At 39.4% G+C, this 20938-nt stretch overlaps 2 protein-coding genes across 2 annotated transcripts; one reads left to right on the forward strand and one right to left on the reverse strand.

Moving 5' to 3' along the window:
* Positions 1-334: 334 nt before the first annotated feature.
* top3b (DNA topoisomerase III beta) lies at positions 335-20895 on the forward strand. Its single transcript, XM_067600446.1, has 18 exons — positions 335-626; positions 6257-6388; positions 6615-6721; positions 6847-6921; positions 8889-9085; positions 9523-9679; positions 9768-9881; positions 10736-10826; positions 11259-11413; positions 11586-11691; positions 13242-13388; positions 13855-14028; positions 14157-14285; positions 14534-14683; positions 15887-15987; positions 18730-18931; positions 19398-19585; positions 20511-20895. Exons 1-18 carry the CDS (start codon positions 557-559, stop codon positions 20790-20792), a joined length of 2577 nt encoding a protein of 858 aa, XP_067456547.1. The 5' UTR covers positions 335-556; the 3' UTR covers positions 20793-20895.
* On the reverse strand, positions 1624-5819 carry LOC137200836 (uncharacterized). The gene is made up of 3 exons (XM_067615517.1): positions 5792-5819; positions 3121-3508; positions 1624-2119 (listed from the first exon to the last, which is right to left on the reverse strand). The coding sequence occupies exons 1-3, from the start codon at positions 5817-5819 to the stop codon at positions 1891-1893; spliced, it is 645 nt and encodes a 214-aa protein (XP_067471618.1). The 3' UTR covers positions 1624-1890.
* Positions 20896-20938: the final 43 nt, after the last annotated feature.

Below are 20938 nucleotides of genomic sequence, written 5' to 3' on the forward strand. Positions count from 1 at the left end.
CCCTCCAACACCCCACCACCTGACAAACTTCAGTCTATCACCAGTTATCATTTTTTGAGTCTTTATTACAATGTTAGTCTAAAAAAAAGTGAAACACTGATGTTTGGGTGCGATATTTTACATGTAAGAATCTACACAGTAAGAACTTTGATTGACAGTAAAAACAAATATAAGAAAAGCAGTTACTTTGGTCATGAAGGCCAAATCAATGCATCACTGGGTCGAGCAACAAGGAATGCGTATAATGTGAGAGAATGAACTGTGAAGTCGGGAATCGCACACACAGAATCAACCGGAGAAAATTCACAAAAATGTATTCACTGACACCGGAAGTGAATCAATTGAACTGTCATGGCCGCTCTCGTAGCGCATAACATACTTTAGCTTGGTAGCAAACAATTTTGTGAAATGAATATTTTGTTGCGTGTAAAAAACACTAGACGAGTAGTTATTGCCAGCAGCCATTGCTCAAGCTTGAACTAACGTTAGTTAGAAAACAGCAGTAACTTTGAGCTGCGTGTGAGCTGATAGAAGATCCGTCAGCACTTCATTCACAATGAGAACTGTTTTGATGGTGGCAGAGAAACCCTCCTTGGCTCAATCGATCGCCAAAATCCTCTCGAAAGGTGGGTGCACATTATTGCCAGGTCACTTAATATGCCACAATTTGATATACGAATTTAGCACTAAAGGACAACAGAAGTCTTTCGGTTTAACCAGTGACCATGTTCGCGGTTGAAAACACGAACAGAAACTAAACAGAACTACCTCTTAAAAGCCTCAACAATTTTACTTTAATTAACTCTCACCTGTGTTTATTATCTACGCTAAACATGTAAGCCACTTAAACTGTGCTCAGCAGGAAGCATTCAGCTCTCGTAACGTTTCTTATAATGTGGGAAACAAACTAACTACGCTATTAGTTGGCAGTACCGCTAACTTTTAAGTTACCTATCTTAGGATTTCAAACTGTTACCTTCAATCGGGAAGTGGCCCATATTCAACAAATTAACCTGCTTTGTCATTGTGTTCACACTAAAAGTATTAAATATTGTGTAAACTGTGTAGCCACCCGTTGTGACCAGCAGCCTACCTGCTGTTTAAGTTGTGACCATCTTTGTGATAACGTTACTGCAACAACAAGCTAACATTGAAAATGATTAAATTCAATGAAATAAGTGAAGAAATGTGAACGCTTCTTGTAGGTGACACCATTTAATTTACATAATGTAAAACAAAAATGACCTGACGAATGTAGACCGTATTGAACATTCAATTTAAGAGAATTTTAGGCTTTTACGAGGACACCTACGTGCTCTGTTCGTGTTTTCACCAAGACACTGACACATACCGCTGAAAGTCAACAGTTAACACGACCACTGACTAACAGCAACTATATCAGCTCTGTCAGCTAACTACAGCATCAGTGCCTGAATACCTGGCTCGGTATTGTGTCAAGGTGACATAACGTAAACATAACTTTAAAAAATGTAGTCTTCCATGTTGGTAAGGGTTTAAACACATCACTGACCGTTATTTTTTATCTAACCAAATTGATAAGAGGCCTATAAAATTCGGCATGCTCATAATCTTGAAACAAGACTTTATTTCACTGAATTTTATTCTTTCAGACCGAACTGTAATTACTTTCTAGTATGTTTTGAGTGAACCAGAAAACGTGATCCCAACCAGGCTGTTACAAGCCTACAAAAGGACACAATAAGGATAGCAGTTAATGTAAAATGTTTTTAATTACTATGATGAGCTCTTAACAGGCATGTATTGAATGGTGACGTTTTCAATGTCTACTGGAAAACAATATAACTGAATGAAATGGCGTTCTTGACGTTCACCAAGGTCCTGGTTTGACATTGGAGCAGTCAGTCCTGTTCAGCTGTGTCTGGAGATAGCACATATACAAGCTATGGTGATGAGCTCAAACTCCAGAGAGTAGCTGGATGTGGGGAAGCAGCTGGGGTTCTTCTTGAGGACAGGCATCTTCAGGGACACGGGTATGGTCTCCAGACCGAAAGCCGTGTCCAGCCCTCTGCAGGAGTGGCTGGTGTGGCAGCTGGCCTCATGGATGACCTGAGGCACACGGTTCAAGTCGATGTTCTCCCTGGTGAGAGATGAGGAGCAGGTCAGAGTTGCTTTCAGTCAGCGTTTAGTCTGTTTTCTGACAGTTTATGTGGTCGACAAGCAGCCTTATGTATAGCTATAGAACTTTCCTCTGCTAAAGAAATGTCTGATCTATATCCTGTATCCCCTGGCAGTCATAGAATTCCTTCATCTCACCAATTATTTAATCAATCTGGTCCACTGAATGGTTCCATGACTGTGTGTCGGTCATACAGAAGGATCTCTTTAGATCCCATGCTTATCAAACATCAAATCTGTGAATATTATGGCGATGCTTGAGAAGTCATTTTTCAGTAATGACTAATGGCTAAAAAACCAAAACAAACCAAACAAAACATGAAACATTGTCATTTACAGTATTCACATGCAACCGTGTTGAATGTGATCCCCTGCATGTCACTTGAAAACAGGAAATCCAAAAATAGAAATCCATCCTAGATTAGTATAGTTATTTATTAATTCATTAGTATGTATTTCTAATTTTACTTTTGTAGAGCAGAACGATCTGTTTTTCTTTCCTTTCTTTTTCCGTCTTGTCTTTTATCCTCATATTTCCTTCATTATATGTATGTTTGTATTATGGTTGGGTGATAATAGTTGAAATCGATATCACAATATTAATAGAATATCTTCCTGAGAACTATCTATATGACAAAAGCTGATTTTTTCAATTTCATGTAAAAGTCTAGTGCTGAAACGAATGAAAACAAATCAACAATTTTGATAATAATTTTCGTGATACATCAATTTATATTGCAAAAAAGCAGCAATGTAAATCTTATAAAGGTCAAACTGATGTTCGATGCAATGAACTGTGTTCCATTGTATTACTGTAATGTACATTAGAACTGTGTCAAACTAAAACTTCAATAAGTCATTTTGTTAGTGTTTAATTACAATTACTACTGAAAATCAATAATCAATACTATTATTTCTATAATCATATTGTTGAAATTTCCTGCATGCTGAGGCAGCACTCACACATAGCTCCAGGTGGCAATGCTGCGCTCGTTGATGCGGCTGGGCAGGTTGACTAGCTGGCTGTGGTAGTCCTGCAGGTTGTATGTACAGAAGGATTCATCCACACACTGGCTGCCCAGTGGCATGGCCAGGCACTGGTGGAGGGCCAGCAGGCACAGCAGAAAGACACGCAGCAGCTGGACACAGAGAAAAACCAGGATTGTATTAGTGTGGACAGATTTCTCTGTGACAGTTAGTTGGAGACGTCCAGTGTGTGTGTGTGTGTGTGTGTGTGTGTGTGTGTGTGTGTGTGTGTGTGTCCTCTCACAGAGCTGGTATGAGGTGTCAAATTTAAATGTGTGGACATAATGAGACACTGGCTCACAGTTAGATGAACACAGCTGTGTTACTGCAGATCAGACCACACTGAATGAAGAATGTGTCTCCAGTCACAGTGTTCTAGCATTTATCATGATATGTTGGGCTCCTTCATCAAGTCATCAGCAGATAATACTGAATGGCAGCTATCTAATATTATAATAATACTATAATAAGCTGTAGGCTCCTGGTCGACTGGTCGATTAGTTGGTCGATATGCTCTCGTCTGACTAAATTCTCATTGGTCCAATAATCTCCGTGTTACTTTCACAAGAAGAAAAGTGCTACATCAGTAGCCTTCCAGGATTAATCCATTATTTCCTGCGGCGGGAGGGACAGACTAACAAATTACCTGTAAAAACGGGGGTGTATTCAAAACAACCCCCGTTTGCTCCAAAGTTAGCAACAATAGGTTAGCCTAACCTGAAGAGGCAAAACGGAGAAATGTGAGTTCACTGTGCACTCTGTCCCGTTACATCACCCCCCCCCCCCCCCAACCCACCTGCGACTAATCGATTAGTTGAAGATTATGTACGATTTCAGTCGACCAAGGTTTTCTTTGGATGACTACAGCCCTAATAATAAGACCAGTCTTAGCTAATGTTTGTAGTCTTCAATGTTTTTTGATCAGACTGAAATGTGTCTGTACCAAAAGCTGGCCTCAAATTTCTGGTCACATTCTGAATTTGGTTACTTCTTGCTTTGAATCATATCTTTTTGAATTTAGTTCAATCATGTTTTTATTTAGCAGCTTTTTTTTTCATCATACAGAAAACTATGATTCAGTTGTTGCACAGTTTAACAATTCTAAATCTAATGGATGTGTTATAAAAGTATCAACTGACATTCAAGCAGTAAGTGAAAAACACAGGAACGGTAATAACAACACAATAAACAGAGGGAAATAAATAAAGGGAAAAGGCAACAAAAAACGAGACGAGATAATCTCACCCTGTCACCCTAACCCTGTATGACTTTATCTTTGTCCACATAAAATCAGACTCATGTCTTCATGAAGACGGAGTAGCGTTTTCCTGACACCCCAGTTGACCAGCAAACCGTAGTTTAAACATGGAGAGGGACAACATTCTCAGTCAGCAGTTTAGACAGTTCTCGGTATTAATGTATGACTTCTAATCGCCACTTTCATAACTGATCAGATTTAACTAACCCTATCAGTCCCTTTTGAACACCAGCGTTCCACCCAGTGTTTATGTGAGGCATGTGAACTTATTGATATGTCATGCTGTCAGTCATATCAATAGTCATCGTGTGTTAATATGGCAATCCAAGCAATATGTGAGCATCACATTTTATTGTGTCCCACCTTGAAATGTGTGAAGAAGCTCACAATGTCTGTTATTTTCCTATGTTTTTAATTTGTCTGATATTTTTGTGAATAATTGACAGTCTAGGTGTTGACCCTCAGAAAGGTCAGTGAAATAGCTTGACTTGAGTAAAGGTTTGTTGTTTTATTAGAATTCTAATACATATATTTTCTAATTGGATGTTTCTTTGTAATCCTAAATTTACATTATAAATAAAATATTTCTCTAGAAAAATGTGCAATATATCCATATTTGAAGCAGATTGAAATACTTCAAGAGGCAGAAGTAATGTAAGTAGTACAAAAACAGTTTTGTTTTGTTTTTTTTTAAATATATCCATATATAATTTTTTCTTCACAATGCATTTTGGCTATTTGTGTAAATAATGTGAAAAGCTGAATCCTCAAACCTGTCAAGGAAGTTCTGGAAAAATCATGTACCTTTTGGAATTAGAATGATAGAAACTCTAACCAAAGAAACAACATGTGGAGATGTTACAGAATATATAAACCAAAACAAAATAAGAAAAAAAAAATCAACCTTCTCCACCCTGTAGGGTTCAAAGTAATGCCAGAAACATCCCTCAAACATCATCATCCATCAGTAGAAAGGAGGGTTTCTTACCAGGAGCTGTTCCATGGCTGACTTCCAAGTTTATGAGAGGAGACTGGAGTGATGGAGCTTCTGTTTCTTTGTCTTGGAGACACTGGAAACCTTTATTTATACACCCAGTTCTTGTCAGGATTTCTACTGTCGTGTGTGTAAGAGAGAGAGAGAGAGAGCATAATTTGGGTTGGTAGAGTTATTGGTGATTGGGTTGTCCATGTCAATGAGTCTGGAGTGGCGTGTGGGTGTGTGTGTGTCCATGTTCCTGTCATTAGCATTTAACCTTGAGAGAATCATTTTAATCAGAGAGGACGTCATCATGTAGCATTGAGCCCAGGTAACAAAGGGAGGACCCTCACTCACCGGAAAAGAGACCTGACCTCCCGCCAAACTCCACGTCTGACTCATGCAACCAAGTATAGGCCTTAGTTTTAGAAAAAGAAAATTCATTGAATTAAAGTTTTTGAGCACTTAAGATCCATATTTTGAGTTTTTTGTAAACTTTTCTTTAGGATACATCTTGTTAAATGCTTAGTACAAATCATGTTTACTTTGCTTTGGCAATATGACTGGATAAATATTTGAACTCTGGAACACCAAAGCTCTGAGGGAAAGTTGCATTTCAGTGAGATTAAAGTCAGTCCTCTTTATTGTTGGTTTGGCTCTTTTTCATGAGAGTTTTAAGAATATTAAACATATGTGTTACCGACCACTTCTGTTGAATTCATTCTATTTGATTTAATCTGTGGTACATATTAAAATATTTTAAATTCCCTTATAAAATCCTGCACCTTTAAATGACTGAATTGACTAATTACCACTCATCTCTTCTTCTCGGCCTTTAGGAAATTGTACAAGTCGAAAGGGGCTCAATGGAGCGTGTTCAGTGCATGAATACACCGGCAGCTTCCAGGGCCAAACTGTTCGCTTTAAGATGACCTCTGTTTGTGGACATGTGATGAGTCTGGATTTCATCGGTGGGTATCATCTCGTTCACCCTGTTACTGACTTTCATTGATGGCGTTTCTTTGCAGTGTTTAAAAACCGCTCAACACTTGGACAATTATCAACTTGCAAACAAACTCAACTTATTCTACAGCAGATTTGACACCTCTCAGTCAGCCTGAGCCCCCCCCCACTTCCTCCCTACGCAGAATCCTTGAAATTTGTATTTAACAACCTGGTCCTTTTTTTTTTTTCAAGGTAAGTACAACAACTGGGACAAGGTGGACCCTGCAGAGCTCTTTAGCAAAGCTCCCACAGAGAAGAAGGAGGCCAACCCTAAACTCAACATGGTCAAGTTCCTCCAGGTAGGTTTTATGCCCAATTAATTAGAGGTCGACTCAGCTGACTGCATTCTTTCTAAACAGCTGGAGGTCAGCGTGTCACGTGTTATATCTTTGAAACTTACCCCAAATTTCTGGTGTCATGTCAGGTTGAAGCCAGAGGCTGCGACTATGTGGTTTTATGGTTGGACTGCGATAAAGAAGGCGAGAACATCTGTTTTGAGGTAATCCAAGCTGATTCTGTTTTTCTCAAACCCTGATGTTGTGTGATGTCTGAGATTATTAGTTATGAAATGCTTTGGCTTTGCTCTCTTACAACTTAAAGAAGGTAATAGTAATAAGAGTTAAGATGACACTTTGCCTCCTATCAACATTCTCTTATTTTAAACTGATGGAGCTTTTCGGATGAGAGATGCAACATCTTTTAGACATCTACAGCAAATTCAGATACTTTGATGCGATCACCACAGAAGAAACTCTGTTCAACTCAGACAGAAATTTCATTTTAAAATGAACAAATAAAACACAAACTATCTGCATACAGTACCAGTCAAAGGTTTGGACACACTTCTTATTCAAGTGAATGGGAAAGTTTATCCAAACTTTTGACTGGTGCTGTAGAAACTATTAGAGGTAGATGAAAGAATATGTGTTTTGTCATCTCTGTGAACTGACCATTAAAGCTACATTCATTGATTTATTTATTTATTTTTTTTTTTTTGGCCACTTAGAGGCCAGCAACCAGCTGAAAACAACACTGAGATGTTAACACTTAATAAAAACTTATTAGCAAACAGTTTTCTATCTGTTATCTAGTTGTCTGGATGTGTACACATCCAACTGACAAAGAGCTACATTAGTATTCATTTACATGTTTGTGTTCATCTAATGGCTGTAAGTCCAATATTCACTCTCTTTAATAATAATAATAATAAGAATAATACACTGAATTTACAGAGGGCTATTCAAGATACTCAAAGACAATCTACTAAACAAGTGAAAAAAGACAAGGTAGCACAGGACATTAATCACAAAGAAAGCAGGTCTTAAAGGTGAGTTTTGATGAAGTTTTTACTGAACTGTCTGTGAGATATGACTTTAGCCATTAGAGGGCAGCACCATGATGTCGAGGGAGGAGAGGAGAAGGGTGTGGTTGTTTGTATCCTTCCTCCAAGGAGAGGAGGAAGGATATTCTGTGTTTATCTTTCGGGATTGGGATCTCGGTATCCATGGTGATTGCCGTGTGGTCAGAGATACTGAGGTTGAGACAGGACAGTTGATGCCTTGTAAGACCAGTAGAGCAAACCAGATCCAGGATGTGACCGCGGCTGTGAGTCGCTGTTAGCTCTGGTTTGGTCTCCATCAAGTCCTGAGAAAAATAAAAGCTTTACTACGTTCACCAGCTAGTCTATGACTGCGTGTGTATGTTGTTTGGTGCAGGGCAGGTAGTGTACAATGGGTTTATCAGAGCTTTTTCACTGTAAACACTGAGACTGAACCAAAACGGTAAAGTTGTGGGCTGAAAAGCCAAACAATGAGCTGAAAGAGGTTCAAATGTTTTCTAGAGCTGAGTGGAACTACAGTGTTGGCAATAATTCTCTGTGGGTTTGTCACCACAAGCAAAAGCTTTCACATTACACATACTCATTTGATCTATTGTTGTTATGTCAATAATAATTAGATCATACTAAAAGCAATACTGTGTAATACTGTAAGAAAGTCTCCCTCCACTCAAAAATGTGTTGTTTTTTTTTCTTGTTTCTTCAGCTAAATATTTTTCTCTTCACTGTGTAGAATGATGTATGTGCAGAGTTTGTTTTCACATTCATCTGCAGGAAGTGGAAAGTTAAATCTGAGTTTAAGGGGTGTGCCTATGAGCATGATTTGTGACATCACAACAAGTTTTATGCCAATTATGGTTCAATATGCAACTTTTGAAACTTGAAACCTCCAGTGTACATACACTGAGAATGGACCTTATTGTGAAAAAAGAGACATCTTGTGTCCAGCAGTTCAACTTAAAAAATGAAAAATATTTGCATCTTCATTAATTCCAGATTTTTCAATGCAGGAGAAGGAGGAGATGTTTGTCAGACGCAATTTATTATTCAAAGTGGGGTATTTTTTATGTCTTGCAACATGTCTGGAGGGGTCTTTAACATGCTCATTCACTATTTCTGTTGCCTCCCAGGTCCTTGATGCCATCCAACCAGTGATGAACAAGGGAGGCGGCAGGGAGCGGACTGTTTACCGCGCCAAATTCAGCTCCATTACTGACACTGACATCTGGAACGCCATGAACCGCCTGGGAGAGCCCAACCGCAATGAAGCCTTGTCAGTGGATGCACGGCAGGAGCTGGATCTGCGCATCGGCTGTGCCTTCACCCGGTACGCTGCCAGACACAGCTGCTACGTACCTGTAGCTTTCTGTCACATAAGTTTGTCCTGATAGCAGCAGGGCTCGGTTGCTCAGTCATTTCTGACCCATTTCTGTGCAAGTATTTAGTCTTGTCCTACACCAAGTATGTTTTTCTTTGGATCTCTCCATCATATGTTGTTTTAGTCTAGTTTTGACTGAATTCCTGTCAGGGAAACGAGCAGTACAAACTTCTTTGCCTGGAATTAATTGAATCTAAAATGAATGTGATTGCACTCTCATCTCAAGCTTTAGGTTTATGTAGTTAGAACTACATGTAAAAAATCTAAATTGCAGCAAATGCTGTGTTCACGCGGACCACTAGTTTGATTACAGCTAATCTTAGGTTTTGAATGTCACGTGATAGCATGCTAATATGCTTGTCTTCTGCCGATTAAATATATTTTAGGTTCCAGACCAAATATTTCCAGGGCAAATACGGCAATCTGGACTCCTCTTTGATCTCATTTGGACCATGCCAGACCCCGACGCTGGGCTTCTGTGTAGAACGCCATGACAAGATCCAGTCCTTCAAACCAGAGACTTACTGGGTCCTCCAGGCAAAGGTAGATCCCCAGAGCCTCTCCCCCTGACAAAGTATCAATGATCTCATCCTTCAATGGTAAACTGACAGACATGCTGTGTTATGATCAGGTGTTCAAAGGAAAGGACAGCCCACTGACGCTGGACTGGAACAGGGTAAGGGTCTTCGACAGAGAGGTGGGTCAGATGTTCGTCAACCTGGCCAAAACATCCAGGGAGGCTAAGGTAAGAGCTCAAACCTCACTATGTCCAGTATATTCTGTGTATTAGAATGTATTTGACTGTAATGATTATTTAATAACATAACATGTCTACAGTAAGTTTTTACAGTAGGTTGCAAATATGGAAAGTATAGCTGGACTAATACTGGGTATTTGAGATAAGAAAACACCATCACAACATACATACGCACAACACATCATTACTGATAACTGGTACAGTGCTTGTTCAAAACATGCCTCTTCAGAACAGGCCAATCACTTATTATTTCTCGAGAACCATATATATATGTATCAATTGACAAACATATCAATTAAAACAATAAGGAATTGCTGTTTGTGTACTTATTCAAAGTTTATTAATATTAAATGTGTCATGTGTCCATCGACACTGCATGTCCTTGGGTCCTCAGCGATACACCTGCCAAATGTGAGGTCGATCGGACGAACGGTTCTTGAGATATGCAAAAGACATACATACATACATAAATACAGACAGACAGACAGAGATTCCTGCCTTTAAATTTGATTAAGAAAATGATGATTAGGATGATTAAGAAATGTCAGAACACAAATGATAAGTTTAAGCTCAACACAGACCCCATAAAAAATTATCCAAAATCAGCCAAATATATTGTCATCAGATTTTTTGTAAACTCTAAAATATCAGCATTGGACTCAAAAATCCTGATGAAGATTTAGTACATTTTGATACTATAGACTAGATTAGGGCAATTTAAACTGTCAATCATTGACAAGAGAGTCTCCATCAGTGTGTCTTCTTCCACTACCTGATGGATTGACCCGAGTCATCGTAGTGGACGTCTAATATAAACTGTGTAATCCTTCCTTTTAATACAGGTGGAGTCAGTGAGTAAGAAAGAGAAGAGCAAGCAGAGGCCTCAGGCTTTGAACACAGTGGAGATGTTGAGAGTGGCCAGCTCTGCCCTCGGTACGTTCACATTCACATAAGCATCTCTACATTTCTTGTCATTTTCCCCTTAGTCCTCCTCTTAATGATGGAATTAATGAGAGGGAATATGTGGGAATTTAGGAATGGAATCAGTTTGTGATGTTCATCATTAATGCATTAATGCTGGTGTTATTCTATATTTTCTTATTGTCAACTAATTCCACATGCAGACCCAAGACAACAATATCTTAGTTCGTCTCTCAGTACTTTCTGACTTCCCTAGCCTGTCTGTGACTCTCAGCTTCAAGCTCATTGGGTCTTATGATTACATCAATCTTTAAAAACAGCTCAAATATATCGTTTTGTTTTGGGTTTTTTTTAGTAATCTCCTAAAACAGCTAGTCACTGTCGTTTTTAGCAGTTTGTTGGGGATGAAAGAAATGAATGATTGTGATGTTTTCAATGTCTCAGGCATGGGTCCCCAGCACACCATGCAGATTGCAGAGCGCCTGTATACACAGGGCTACATCAGCTACCCACGTACAGAGACGACCCACTATCCAGAAAACTTTGACCTGAAGGGAACACTGAAGCAGCAGGCCAACAATCCCATCTGGGCAGCGGAGGTGAGGGCCACCATGGGGCCGAGGATACACAAACAGATGAAGGGCCTGATTCATTCAAGCGCCAGCAGTACATGCATACAAAAGTAGATTCATTGTGTTTCTGCTCATAGACAGACAGGAAGAGTATGATGCTTGAATGTAGATGAACATAAATGTTTTCCCTCTCCATCAGGTGAAGGCTCTGCTTTCAGATGGAATAAACCGACCCAGGAAAGGAACTGATGCTGGAGACCATCCTCCTATCACTCCTATGCGTGCAGCCTCAGAAGGAGAACTGGGTGGGTCATACAGCTAATTAGTCAGTCTTGTATCAAGGTAACCTAACGCGCCAGATGGTTTGTTACACAGAACCATCTGAGAAGTCGTCCTTGGAAACTGTTTGGAAAAGGGCGGGCACGTTCAAAAAATACTTGGCAGGCGATTGGATGAACCGTCTGTCTATCACATGTCTATCACGGCTAACTTCAGCCAATCAGATCAATGAGAGCGCTGAAGAGAAAACACAACAACAAGCTGCAATCTGAGGAACTTTGCAAGCTAGCAAGCAAGTCAGTGTAGTTAGCTAGGTAGTTGTAGAAATACTCTCCAGTTCTGATATAACTGACGCTATAGCAGCATCTGCGCTAACCTCTTCAGCCATTTAGCCATTGTTTTTTTTTCGAATGAACAGTCATTCATTGATTTCAGAATTGTTTGATATTAACAGGAAGCAGAATGTAAATATAGAATATCAACAGTCTTTGGATTGGAGGACTTCAACAGGACAACTCAACTTAACTTTATTTGTATAGCACCTTTCATACAAACATGCAGCCCATAGCACGATTAAACGAACATAAAAAACTGTACAACAAATAAAATGTTGTAAGACTAAATTACTACAATTAAACAATACAATGTTGAAAATAGATAAATAAAAGCCAATAAAATAAGTCAAACACCATGGATAAAAATAATATTAAAAACAACGATTAAAACTGAAAAACAAGGCTAAAACATTACTGCAAATGAAAAGCCAGATAAGAGAGATAGGTGTTTAATTTCCTTTTAAAAACACAGAGATAGCTTTCCGTTCTGATATCCAGAAGGCAGCCTCATTGGTACTTTTATCAGACACATGAAAAACATTGAAAAGAAAAGCGGTGGAGGACCTTACAATGAAAGATCTCTGATGTATGGAGGACGAGCAAGGTTATTTAAAGCTTTATAAACAAGTAAAAGACCTTTTAGAATCATTTCTGAAAGATACAGGTAGCCAGTACAGTGTTTTAGTTAAGACTCTGGCTGCAGCATTCTGACCCAACTGTAGCTTTCTCATAGAGTTTTTAGGTAATCCAGTAAAAAGGGAACTGCAATAGTCTAAATGGCTACGAATACAAGTGTGAATAAGCATTTCAGCATCTTTCTGAGTTCAAAAAGGTCTGACTTTGGACATATTTCTGACATGAAAAAAGGAGAATTACAATTTAAATTGGAGTCTAAAATCACTTCCAAGTTTGTGACTTGTGTTTTAATCTGTTTGTTAAAACCACCAAGCATTGATTGCAGTTTTTCTGTACTGAAACCTGTATATATTATAAAACAGATCAACTTAGATTGAATAGACCTTGGGTGTGGAATTAGATTTTTAGTTTTCTTTCTTGTGCCCCCATCACACAGGTACTTATACTCACTTGGAATCAGCAAGAGGGGGCAACAAGAAATCAGTTATTTTTGTCTCCCTGCAGGCCACTGGGACACACATGACAGTATTTGTATTAGAATTTTACACAGACCTCTCCATATTCAGCTTCCAACCCAGGTTCTTCCTCTTCTGCTTTTTACACAGGAAGTGATGGCTGGCGGCTATACGAGTACATCACACGGCATTTCATCGCCACTGTCAGTCAGGACTGCAAGTACCTACAGACCACCATTGACTTCAGCATTGGCAGCGAGGCCTTCTCATGTAGTGGCAAAACCCTGATATCACCAGGTAAAGCCTATTGGACACACCTTCAGCTGGCTTCTGGAGGGCCAAGCTGCAGTTGGCACTCTGCACATTTGTAGCACAGCGAGAATTATAGGAAGTAGTTTGAAAGTCGGATCTCAGTCTCAAGAAAAGCTTCCAAGAGCTCAGGTTACTGTGAGTTGAGTTAAGCTCTTTTTAATCTACTTGGTTGATAGCAATGATTGATTTGTCATATGTTTAACTGCCAGCATCTCAGTTGTTACAGCTGATTTGCTTGTAAGGGATTGCCTGCAAAGATTGAGGCTTGGGCCATCTCTGGGTGGGTGTGATGTAAACTTCTTTAATTCACAGTCTTCTACAGACATTTACAGTATTTATATAAACTTTTGAGCCAATGAAAATTCCTTTGCAAAAGTTTCTTGAGGTGGTTTGAGAACTTGTCCGTCCGTGTCGTTGTAACGACCTGGCTAAATGTTTATTCCGTTCCCAGGTTACACAGAGGTGATGCCGTGGCAGGGCATCCCTCTGGAAGAGGCTATGCCAGTTTGTGAACGTGGAGACACTTTCACCGTAGACGAGATCAAGCTAGTGGAAAAGCAGACCAGCCCCCCGGACTACCTGACCGAGGCCGAGCTCATCACTCTCATGGAGAAACATGGCATCGGTATACCTCAGCGCTGCCTGCTGGACACAATGGCTGTTTATATCTTCTAACTAGAAGAAACACCGTGTGCATAGTGTTACCTCAAGATGTAGCTTCATGTTTCATGTCTTCTTTCCTCTGTTCTCCAGGTACTGATGCCAGTATCCCCGTCCACATCAACAACATCTGCCAGAGGAACTATGTGACAGTAGAGAATGGACGCAAGTTGAAGCCAACCAACCTGGGCATTGTCCTGGTACATGGCTACTACAAAACAGGTCATTTGCCTCATATTATTGCGCATTATCTTACATTTATAATGGATTTGTGCATATTTCTAGAACATGCTAAATAATCGTAGCACACTCTTATTGCAAATAGTCCTTTATAACCAGTCCCTTTAGATAGGGACCAGTGAGAATGGTCCAGCTCATTAAAATGCATCAGCCACATTTCACAATTAAAATTTCTGAGTAACTTTATTACAGTCAAACTACTAATGCTTGAGTCTGTGTGTGTGTTGCAGATGCAGAGCTGGTGCTGCCCACCATTCGCAGCGCTGTTGAGAAGCAGCTTAACCTTATCGCACAGGGTAAAGCCAACTTCCAGCAGGTCCTGCAGCATGCACTGGATATCTTCAAGAGGAAGTTTCACTATTTTGTGGATTCCATCACCAGTAAGTTTGCTGCACCCAGAGAAGGACTGTGAGATAAGCTCTTTCAAGGGCCTGAACATTATGTTTATCCCAGAGAAGATGGGCTGTAACAATTCAGTCACAACTGAAATATAAACATTGCTTAGAACAAGATTTTATTAGACAGGTACTATGAGTGCAGTCACTATCTGTTGTTAATGTGGTCACCAGAAGACAGGACTGTTCAGGACTTGTAGCTCATGGTCTGAAAATTAAATTTTTCTCTTTCTCTTTTCCATTGTCCCTCCTACTGTGTTCTTAGCACAAAGGCAAAATGTATACTTTGCCATATGCATAATTGCACTCAGACGCAAAACAGTGGAAATTGCACTCAGCTTCATCCTGGTGCTATCAGTGGCCACAATACATTCTTTGTGAATTCACCACTGAGAGTCTAAATAAAACTTAGGTATAACTTGCTATGTTGGAGTTCTATCCGCTGTTCAAATGATGGAGGTGTTAATGGTTTTCATCGTCTTACAATGATAAACAACTCATTTACAAAAGATTTCAGATATATGGCATGTGCACCATGGTTCCAACCTGGTTATGACAGCGCCAACATAAATCTTGATTTCTTAATGTGAGCTTGTCCTTTTAATGTATTTTATGTATAATTGATTAATTATATCCAGCAGAGGTACGCCAACATGATAGACTTTACTTTGCTCTTTGGTATCTTCTCCATTGTCTTTTTCAGACGCATATTTAATTAAGACTTTGACCTTGCTGGATTTTAGTAAGTGGGATAGAAATCTGAGTTTACCAGATTACATAATTTTGTTTTAAATAATCAAAATTAACCATGTGACCGTCGTTGTATAGGTCTTTCAAACATAAGAACCGTACGTTAAACTGCTGGTAGCAGCAGAATGGTCCGTCCTGAAGCTATTCAAATCTTGGTCCGTGTACCATTTTCAAGCTTTCCCTTGTTGATTCTAAGACTGACTTATGGAAGGACATAGACTGACTGACCTGAGTGTATTGCAACAGCTTAAATCATAAATAAATAAAGCATCTCCTTTTCAATTTTTAACCAAAGCAGGGGCTACATGACAGGACAGTGTGCAGTGATTTGAAGGTGGAAGTGCATTCAAGAGGAGATACAGAGTTGAAGTTTTAAAGGAAATATCATTTCGACATGTTCAAGTCCAGAAGACAGTAACTCTCTATTGTGTTTTACAGGCATGGATGAGTTGATGGAAGTCTCCTTTTCCCCCATCGCTGCCACCGGGAAGCCCCTGTCTCGTTGTGGCAAGTGCCACCGCTTCATGAAGTACATCCAGGTCAGCACAGTCAGAAGTACCGTTGATCAACCGCTCTTCCGTTTCCACGCATCTTTAACCATCATGAGCTGACCATGACCAGTCTAGAATGAATGAGTCCACTTAGTGAAGCAACTCAGCATCCAGCAGCTGAAAGCCTGAATGACGTGAAAGACAAAAAGAATGAATCACGGTCATGTCTCCCACTCTGACAAAATTCATCTCCACTAATTGATTTTATTATATATTATTATTCGGTTTTGTATAATATGACAGGAAGTGAGCTATGTATTTTCTTAAAATAATGTATTTATCTTTGTTTCCATCACCAACTATGGGTTAATTCTGTTATCTTACAGAGAAATGAAGGAACAGATATATTGATCAGCTTCCTTCTGCATCCAGTAGGAATTAAGGTTTAAGGTTTTTTAAATTATTACTTTCTGGGAAGTTATATCTGTCAACTATTGACTATGAAGTTTGAGTTCAAACAGAGAACTGCAGATAATTGATCAAACTTTTCGGATGACCTTTTACGATATATATACAGGAGATTATGTGGTAATATTCTTAGTTGAACTACAGTTCTTCTTAAAATAGTATTTGAAGGTGGTTCAGTGTAATTCAGCTTCACTGACATACTCAAAAAATGATATTTTAGAACATATTTTGCTTCACTTTTAGACTTAAAGCAGCCATTTTAGCATGAAAAGTAAATGACCATGATAAGAAAATGACTGTAATAAATGACTACTTTTCAAAGCTGGACCATTTAGCTTGATAGCACTAATGAGGTCTGGACATTGTTTGAGTATGTAGGTTCATCTTTAGTTTTTTGCAACAAAACGGCCTGAACCTGACCCAAAACCCACACCGAAGAGGATCCAATGTGATTTTAGTGATTACTGTTTGAGAATATAATTTGGCATGTTGTTATGTTGCTGAAAATCCCAGCAGGGAGGGGTAAAAGGATAAAGGGTGTCTTGAAGTTGTAACTTTTGATATATATTTTGCTCGCATTCGTCTTCCAAAAGCTTGGAGAGCGAGATTTGGTATCTTGCAGTCTCAGCCAATAGATGATCAGCAACCTTATTGACGTCTTGCATAAACATTATCATCAGTTTGTGCTTGTTTAGCTCACCCTCAAACACTTTTTTTTACAGGTGTTGTTGCTTTGTGTCGTTACAGATATTAACAACAGGTTTTTACTTTGAAATGATCAAGTCACCTTTTATGTTCCCTTCTGGTTGACTTGATGTGCGGCCTTCAGAGTTCAGCTTTAAAATGCAAATGCTGACATGTCCCCTTCATTAGCATTTCCATCTGACGACAGAAGCACTTTGAAATTCATGAATGAATCATTAGGCTGCAGATATTTTGGTCATTGCCATTGCATCTGAATATATGTGTAGTGGGTCGTGTGTGATGTAAGATTAGGAACTCACGTGTTTGTATTGCTCCGTGTACAATGAGGATATACGTTTGGTCTGTTTCACCTCATTACAGTTTTTCAGGGAACTTTGTCAGATGAATTTTCTTTTCTTTGGAAAGTATGCAGATCCCTTCACTTTTTGCGCTCTTCTTTGTGTTTAAGAGTTCATTTAAGATGGATAACCCATAATGCCTTATAAATGAGAACATGGATATATTGATGCACCACAGCAGCCTTCACAGCCAGCGAACAACAGCAGGAACCATCATGTTACTGAAGCTCAGCCTGAATGAACCCAAAATAAATGTGTGCAGATTTTTCACCCTTAGCTTAGCTTAGTTTAGCTTAGCTTTGCTTAGTTTAGTCGGGCCCTGGCCGGTGCATGTGAGAAAAACATGGTGGACCTCAGGAAGTTAAGTGAGTGGAGACTCAGATAGAGACATGGATGGGGGGTGAAGCCCGTAGTGATGTAAGAAGGGGCATCAAATCTGAACGGCTTAAATCACAAGAGTACAGAGCAAGCCAGCCCACACCAAACTGACTGGGTCTTATTTCACAGCTTGTGTGTTAGTAGCCACATATATACACACAATCACTGAAAAAGTGAGTTTTTCATAATACGGCCACTTTAACTACATTTCCTTTGCACTAGTATTTTCAAAAACATGTAACATTTTCAGAAGTAAACATTTTTTTCCCACTAAGTAGCAAATAAGCTATATTTAATTTTTTGCAGTATGCTCTCCAGCAGATTCTTCTGCATCACCTCAATGTCTTGTGATTCAGGAGAGACTCAAGCAGCATGTTGGTTTGATGGGATGGATCCATGCTGTCCACCTCCTACTGCCATTAAATGAATGATGCTGATGTTTAAAGGGTCATTAGTTATAAACATGAAAGAATATTAGCTACACTTAATCCGTCGTTGTCTGTTGTATGACTGTACTTGCCTACCAAACAGTGCTTGACAGTGACATTGTTTGCTGTAGTGTTGCCTTTTCATTGACTTACTGTATATCCAAAATGTCCACAGTGGAAACACAAGACAGAAGCTAGAAAGAAGAGCTTACGGGTTCTCACATGTTCAGGTTATGGGAGGCCCCAGGTTACAGGTCATTAAGTTCCTGTAGTAGAAAGGGCCCTAATGATGTACAAGATGATATCAGTAACAGTATAACTGGTAAAAAGTATCAATCTAATTCAGTGCACATAGTGTATTAAAGTACAAATAAATAGAGTGACCACAAGTACACTTTAAAAATTGAAGATTTAAACTCGATGAAAGTGAATAATCCTGACATCACGTCACTGATCCTAATGTGTATCTGCAGGCCAAACCCAGCAGACTCCACTGCTCCCACTGTGACGAGACGTACAGTCTTCCCCAGAACGGAGCCATCAAGCTGTACAAGGAGCTCCGCTGTCCGCTGGATGACTTTGAGCTGGTGCTGTGGACGTCTGGGGCCCGGGGCAAGAGTTACCCCCTGTGCCCCTACTGCTTCAGCAACCCGCCTTTCCGGGACATGAAGAAAGGTAAGACAACACCTTAACTCTTGTGTTTGGATAGTGATTAATGAGCTGGAGCCTTTTTTTTTTTAATATTCAAATTTTAGATATAATAAGACATGCAAAATACATACACAAACATGGCTTACTCAAAATGAGTGGCTAGTAAAAGTAGTAAAAAATAAATAAAACAGAATAAAGAGAGACAATGTAAACAATCCTGACTTATTCATAGATGACCAATGGTGCATCAATTCTGATAACATTTTTATATCAAATCTGATAGAGGTGTTGGCAAGGTGTCCATATAGGTCAAACAGAGTTGCCAGATATTTAGAAAAGTGTTGTATTCATTTCTGAGAGTAGCTGGAGCCTTTTTTTTTTTAGAGTACTAGATAATGCTCTGTTCTTCATCGTACAAATGGCTCGCCATGAGATATATCTATCTTCATGATTACGCTCAACTCCTTTTACTTCATGTCTGTTTTTCCAGGTATGGGATGCAACGAATGTACCCATCCGTCCTGCCAGCACTCTCTCAATTCTTTGGGCATTGGACAGTGTGTGGAGTGTGATAGTGGGGTTTTGGTGCTGGATCCCACCTCTGGACCAAAATGGAGGATGGCGTGTAATAAATGCAACGTGGTGGTGCACTTCTTTGAACATGCACATAGAGTGCAGGTAAGAAAACGGCCCTACATCAACACAATGCCCTGTGTTGACATTATCTTATTTATAAGGCCCAGTATCTCATACATGGCCTATATGATGCTTTACAGGCATGGAACAACAAACACATAGTGACCTTAATATCCAAGAGTCTGCAAGTTTTCATTCCACCCAAACATTTGAGTAGCATCAAACATTTCATATTAATCAACCAGAGATGAAGTACTAATAAGTTAATTATATACACTGGTGGTGGTTGATGGATATCATGGAGGTCATGGTGGTGATGGGGAGGAGGGGTTAACTTGAGCTCTGGCAACATAGACAATACTTGTAAGTAGGGTAAATTCATTGTTAGTTTGGGTCTTTTCATAGGAATTGTCAATAACAAGTAAAAAAAACCTAAAAAAAAAACCTAATGTAGCAGTGATCATTTTTGATTGTTCTGACTTCTTAGAGCTATGAGACAGTGCCGGCTTGGTTACTCTGTGATGAATGTGAGATACGGTACTTCTATAATACAGTACCTACAGCATATACAGCTATAGTTAGTAGTCCCTTTACAAATGAAGATTTTACACACAGTTCAAACATATGATGATCTTATAAAATATAAAGTATTGTAATAGATTAAAACACCTAGCCCCAGAAGTCCTGAGACTTGTTTGATAAAGTTGCAGTTTCTTTTTTGTTTCGGCCATGTTTCAGCTATCTGAAGACACAACAAAGAAATGCACTCAATGGTATTCTCTTTCTTATAGCACAAATCTGAGAGACAGCATGTATGACAAAAGATCAATTGTGGAGTGATTTGAATTTAGGTCATTAGTTCACCATCTTTCTGTGTATGACTTGTGTTTTCCTGAAGGTTTTATCATTTCAACTCTGGCGATCTCTCTTTATGCAGCCTCTATAACGTTCTTCTCTCTTTCCTCAGGTTGCTCAGGAGAGCTGTGACGCCTGTGACGCCTCTCTGGTTGCAGTGGATTTCAACAAGACTCGCACCCCACTTCCTGCCGGTGAGACGCAACACACTGGCTGTGTTTTCTGTGATCCAGTCTTCCAGGATCTTGTGGAGCTTAAACATGCCACCATGAGGCACCCCATGCACCGGGGTGGGGGTGCAAGACGAGGAGGACGGGGGCGAGGCAGGGGACGTCGAGGCAATCCTAAAAAACCTAAAGACAAAATGGCTGCTTTAGCAGCTTACTTTGTGTAGTGTGTCCTATTATTTACTTAGTATGTAGTGTCTATGTCATTCAATTGACTCCTGTTTTTACATGTGTTTAATTACACTAAGTAAAATATGTCTTGCAAAAACAGTTTGCTATAAGTGTGTTTGTTCACTGTCATGAAATATGTCCA

Source organism: Thunnus thynnus, chromosome 2, assembly GCF_963924715.1.
Source record: "Thunnus thynnus chromosome 2, fThuThy2.1, whole genome shotgun sequence".
Lineage (NCBI taxonomy): Eukaryota > Metazoa > Chordata > Actinopteri > Scombriformes > Scombridae > Thunnus > Thunnus thynnus.

Excerpts from the sequence above, each read along its gene's own strand:
- top3b (XM_067600446.1), top strand. The coding sequence starts at position 557 with ATGAGAACTGTTTTGATGGTGGCAGAGAAACCCTCCTTGGCTCAATCG. Across the intron at positions 6,389-6,614 it reads GATGAGTCTGGATTTCATCG|GTAAGTACAACAACTGGGAC; the intron begins GTGGGTATCATC and ends TTTTTTTTCAAG. Across the intron at positions 6,922-8,888 it reads GCGAGAACATCTGTTTTGAG|GTCCTTGATGCCATCCAACC; the intron begins GTAATCCAAGCT and ends GTTGCCTCCCAG.
- LOC137200836 (XM_067615517.1), bottom strand. The coding sequence starts at position 5,819 with ATGAGTCAGACGTGGAGTTTGGCGGGAG. Across the intron at positions 3,509-5,791 it reads GACGTGGAGTTTGGCGGGAG|TAACACAGCTGTGTTCATCT; the intron begins GTCAGGTCTCTT and ends TCTGATCTGCAG. Across the intron at positions 2,120-3,120 it reads ATTGCCACCTGGAGCTATGT|GGAGAACATCGACTTGAACC; the intron begins GTGAGTGCTGCC and ends ATCTCTCACCAG.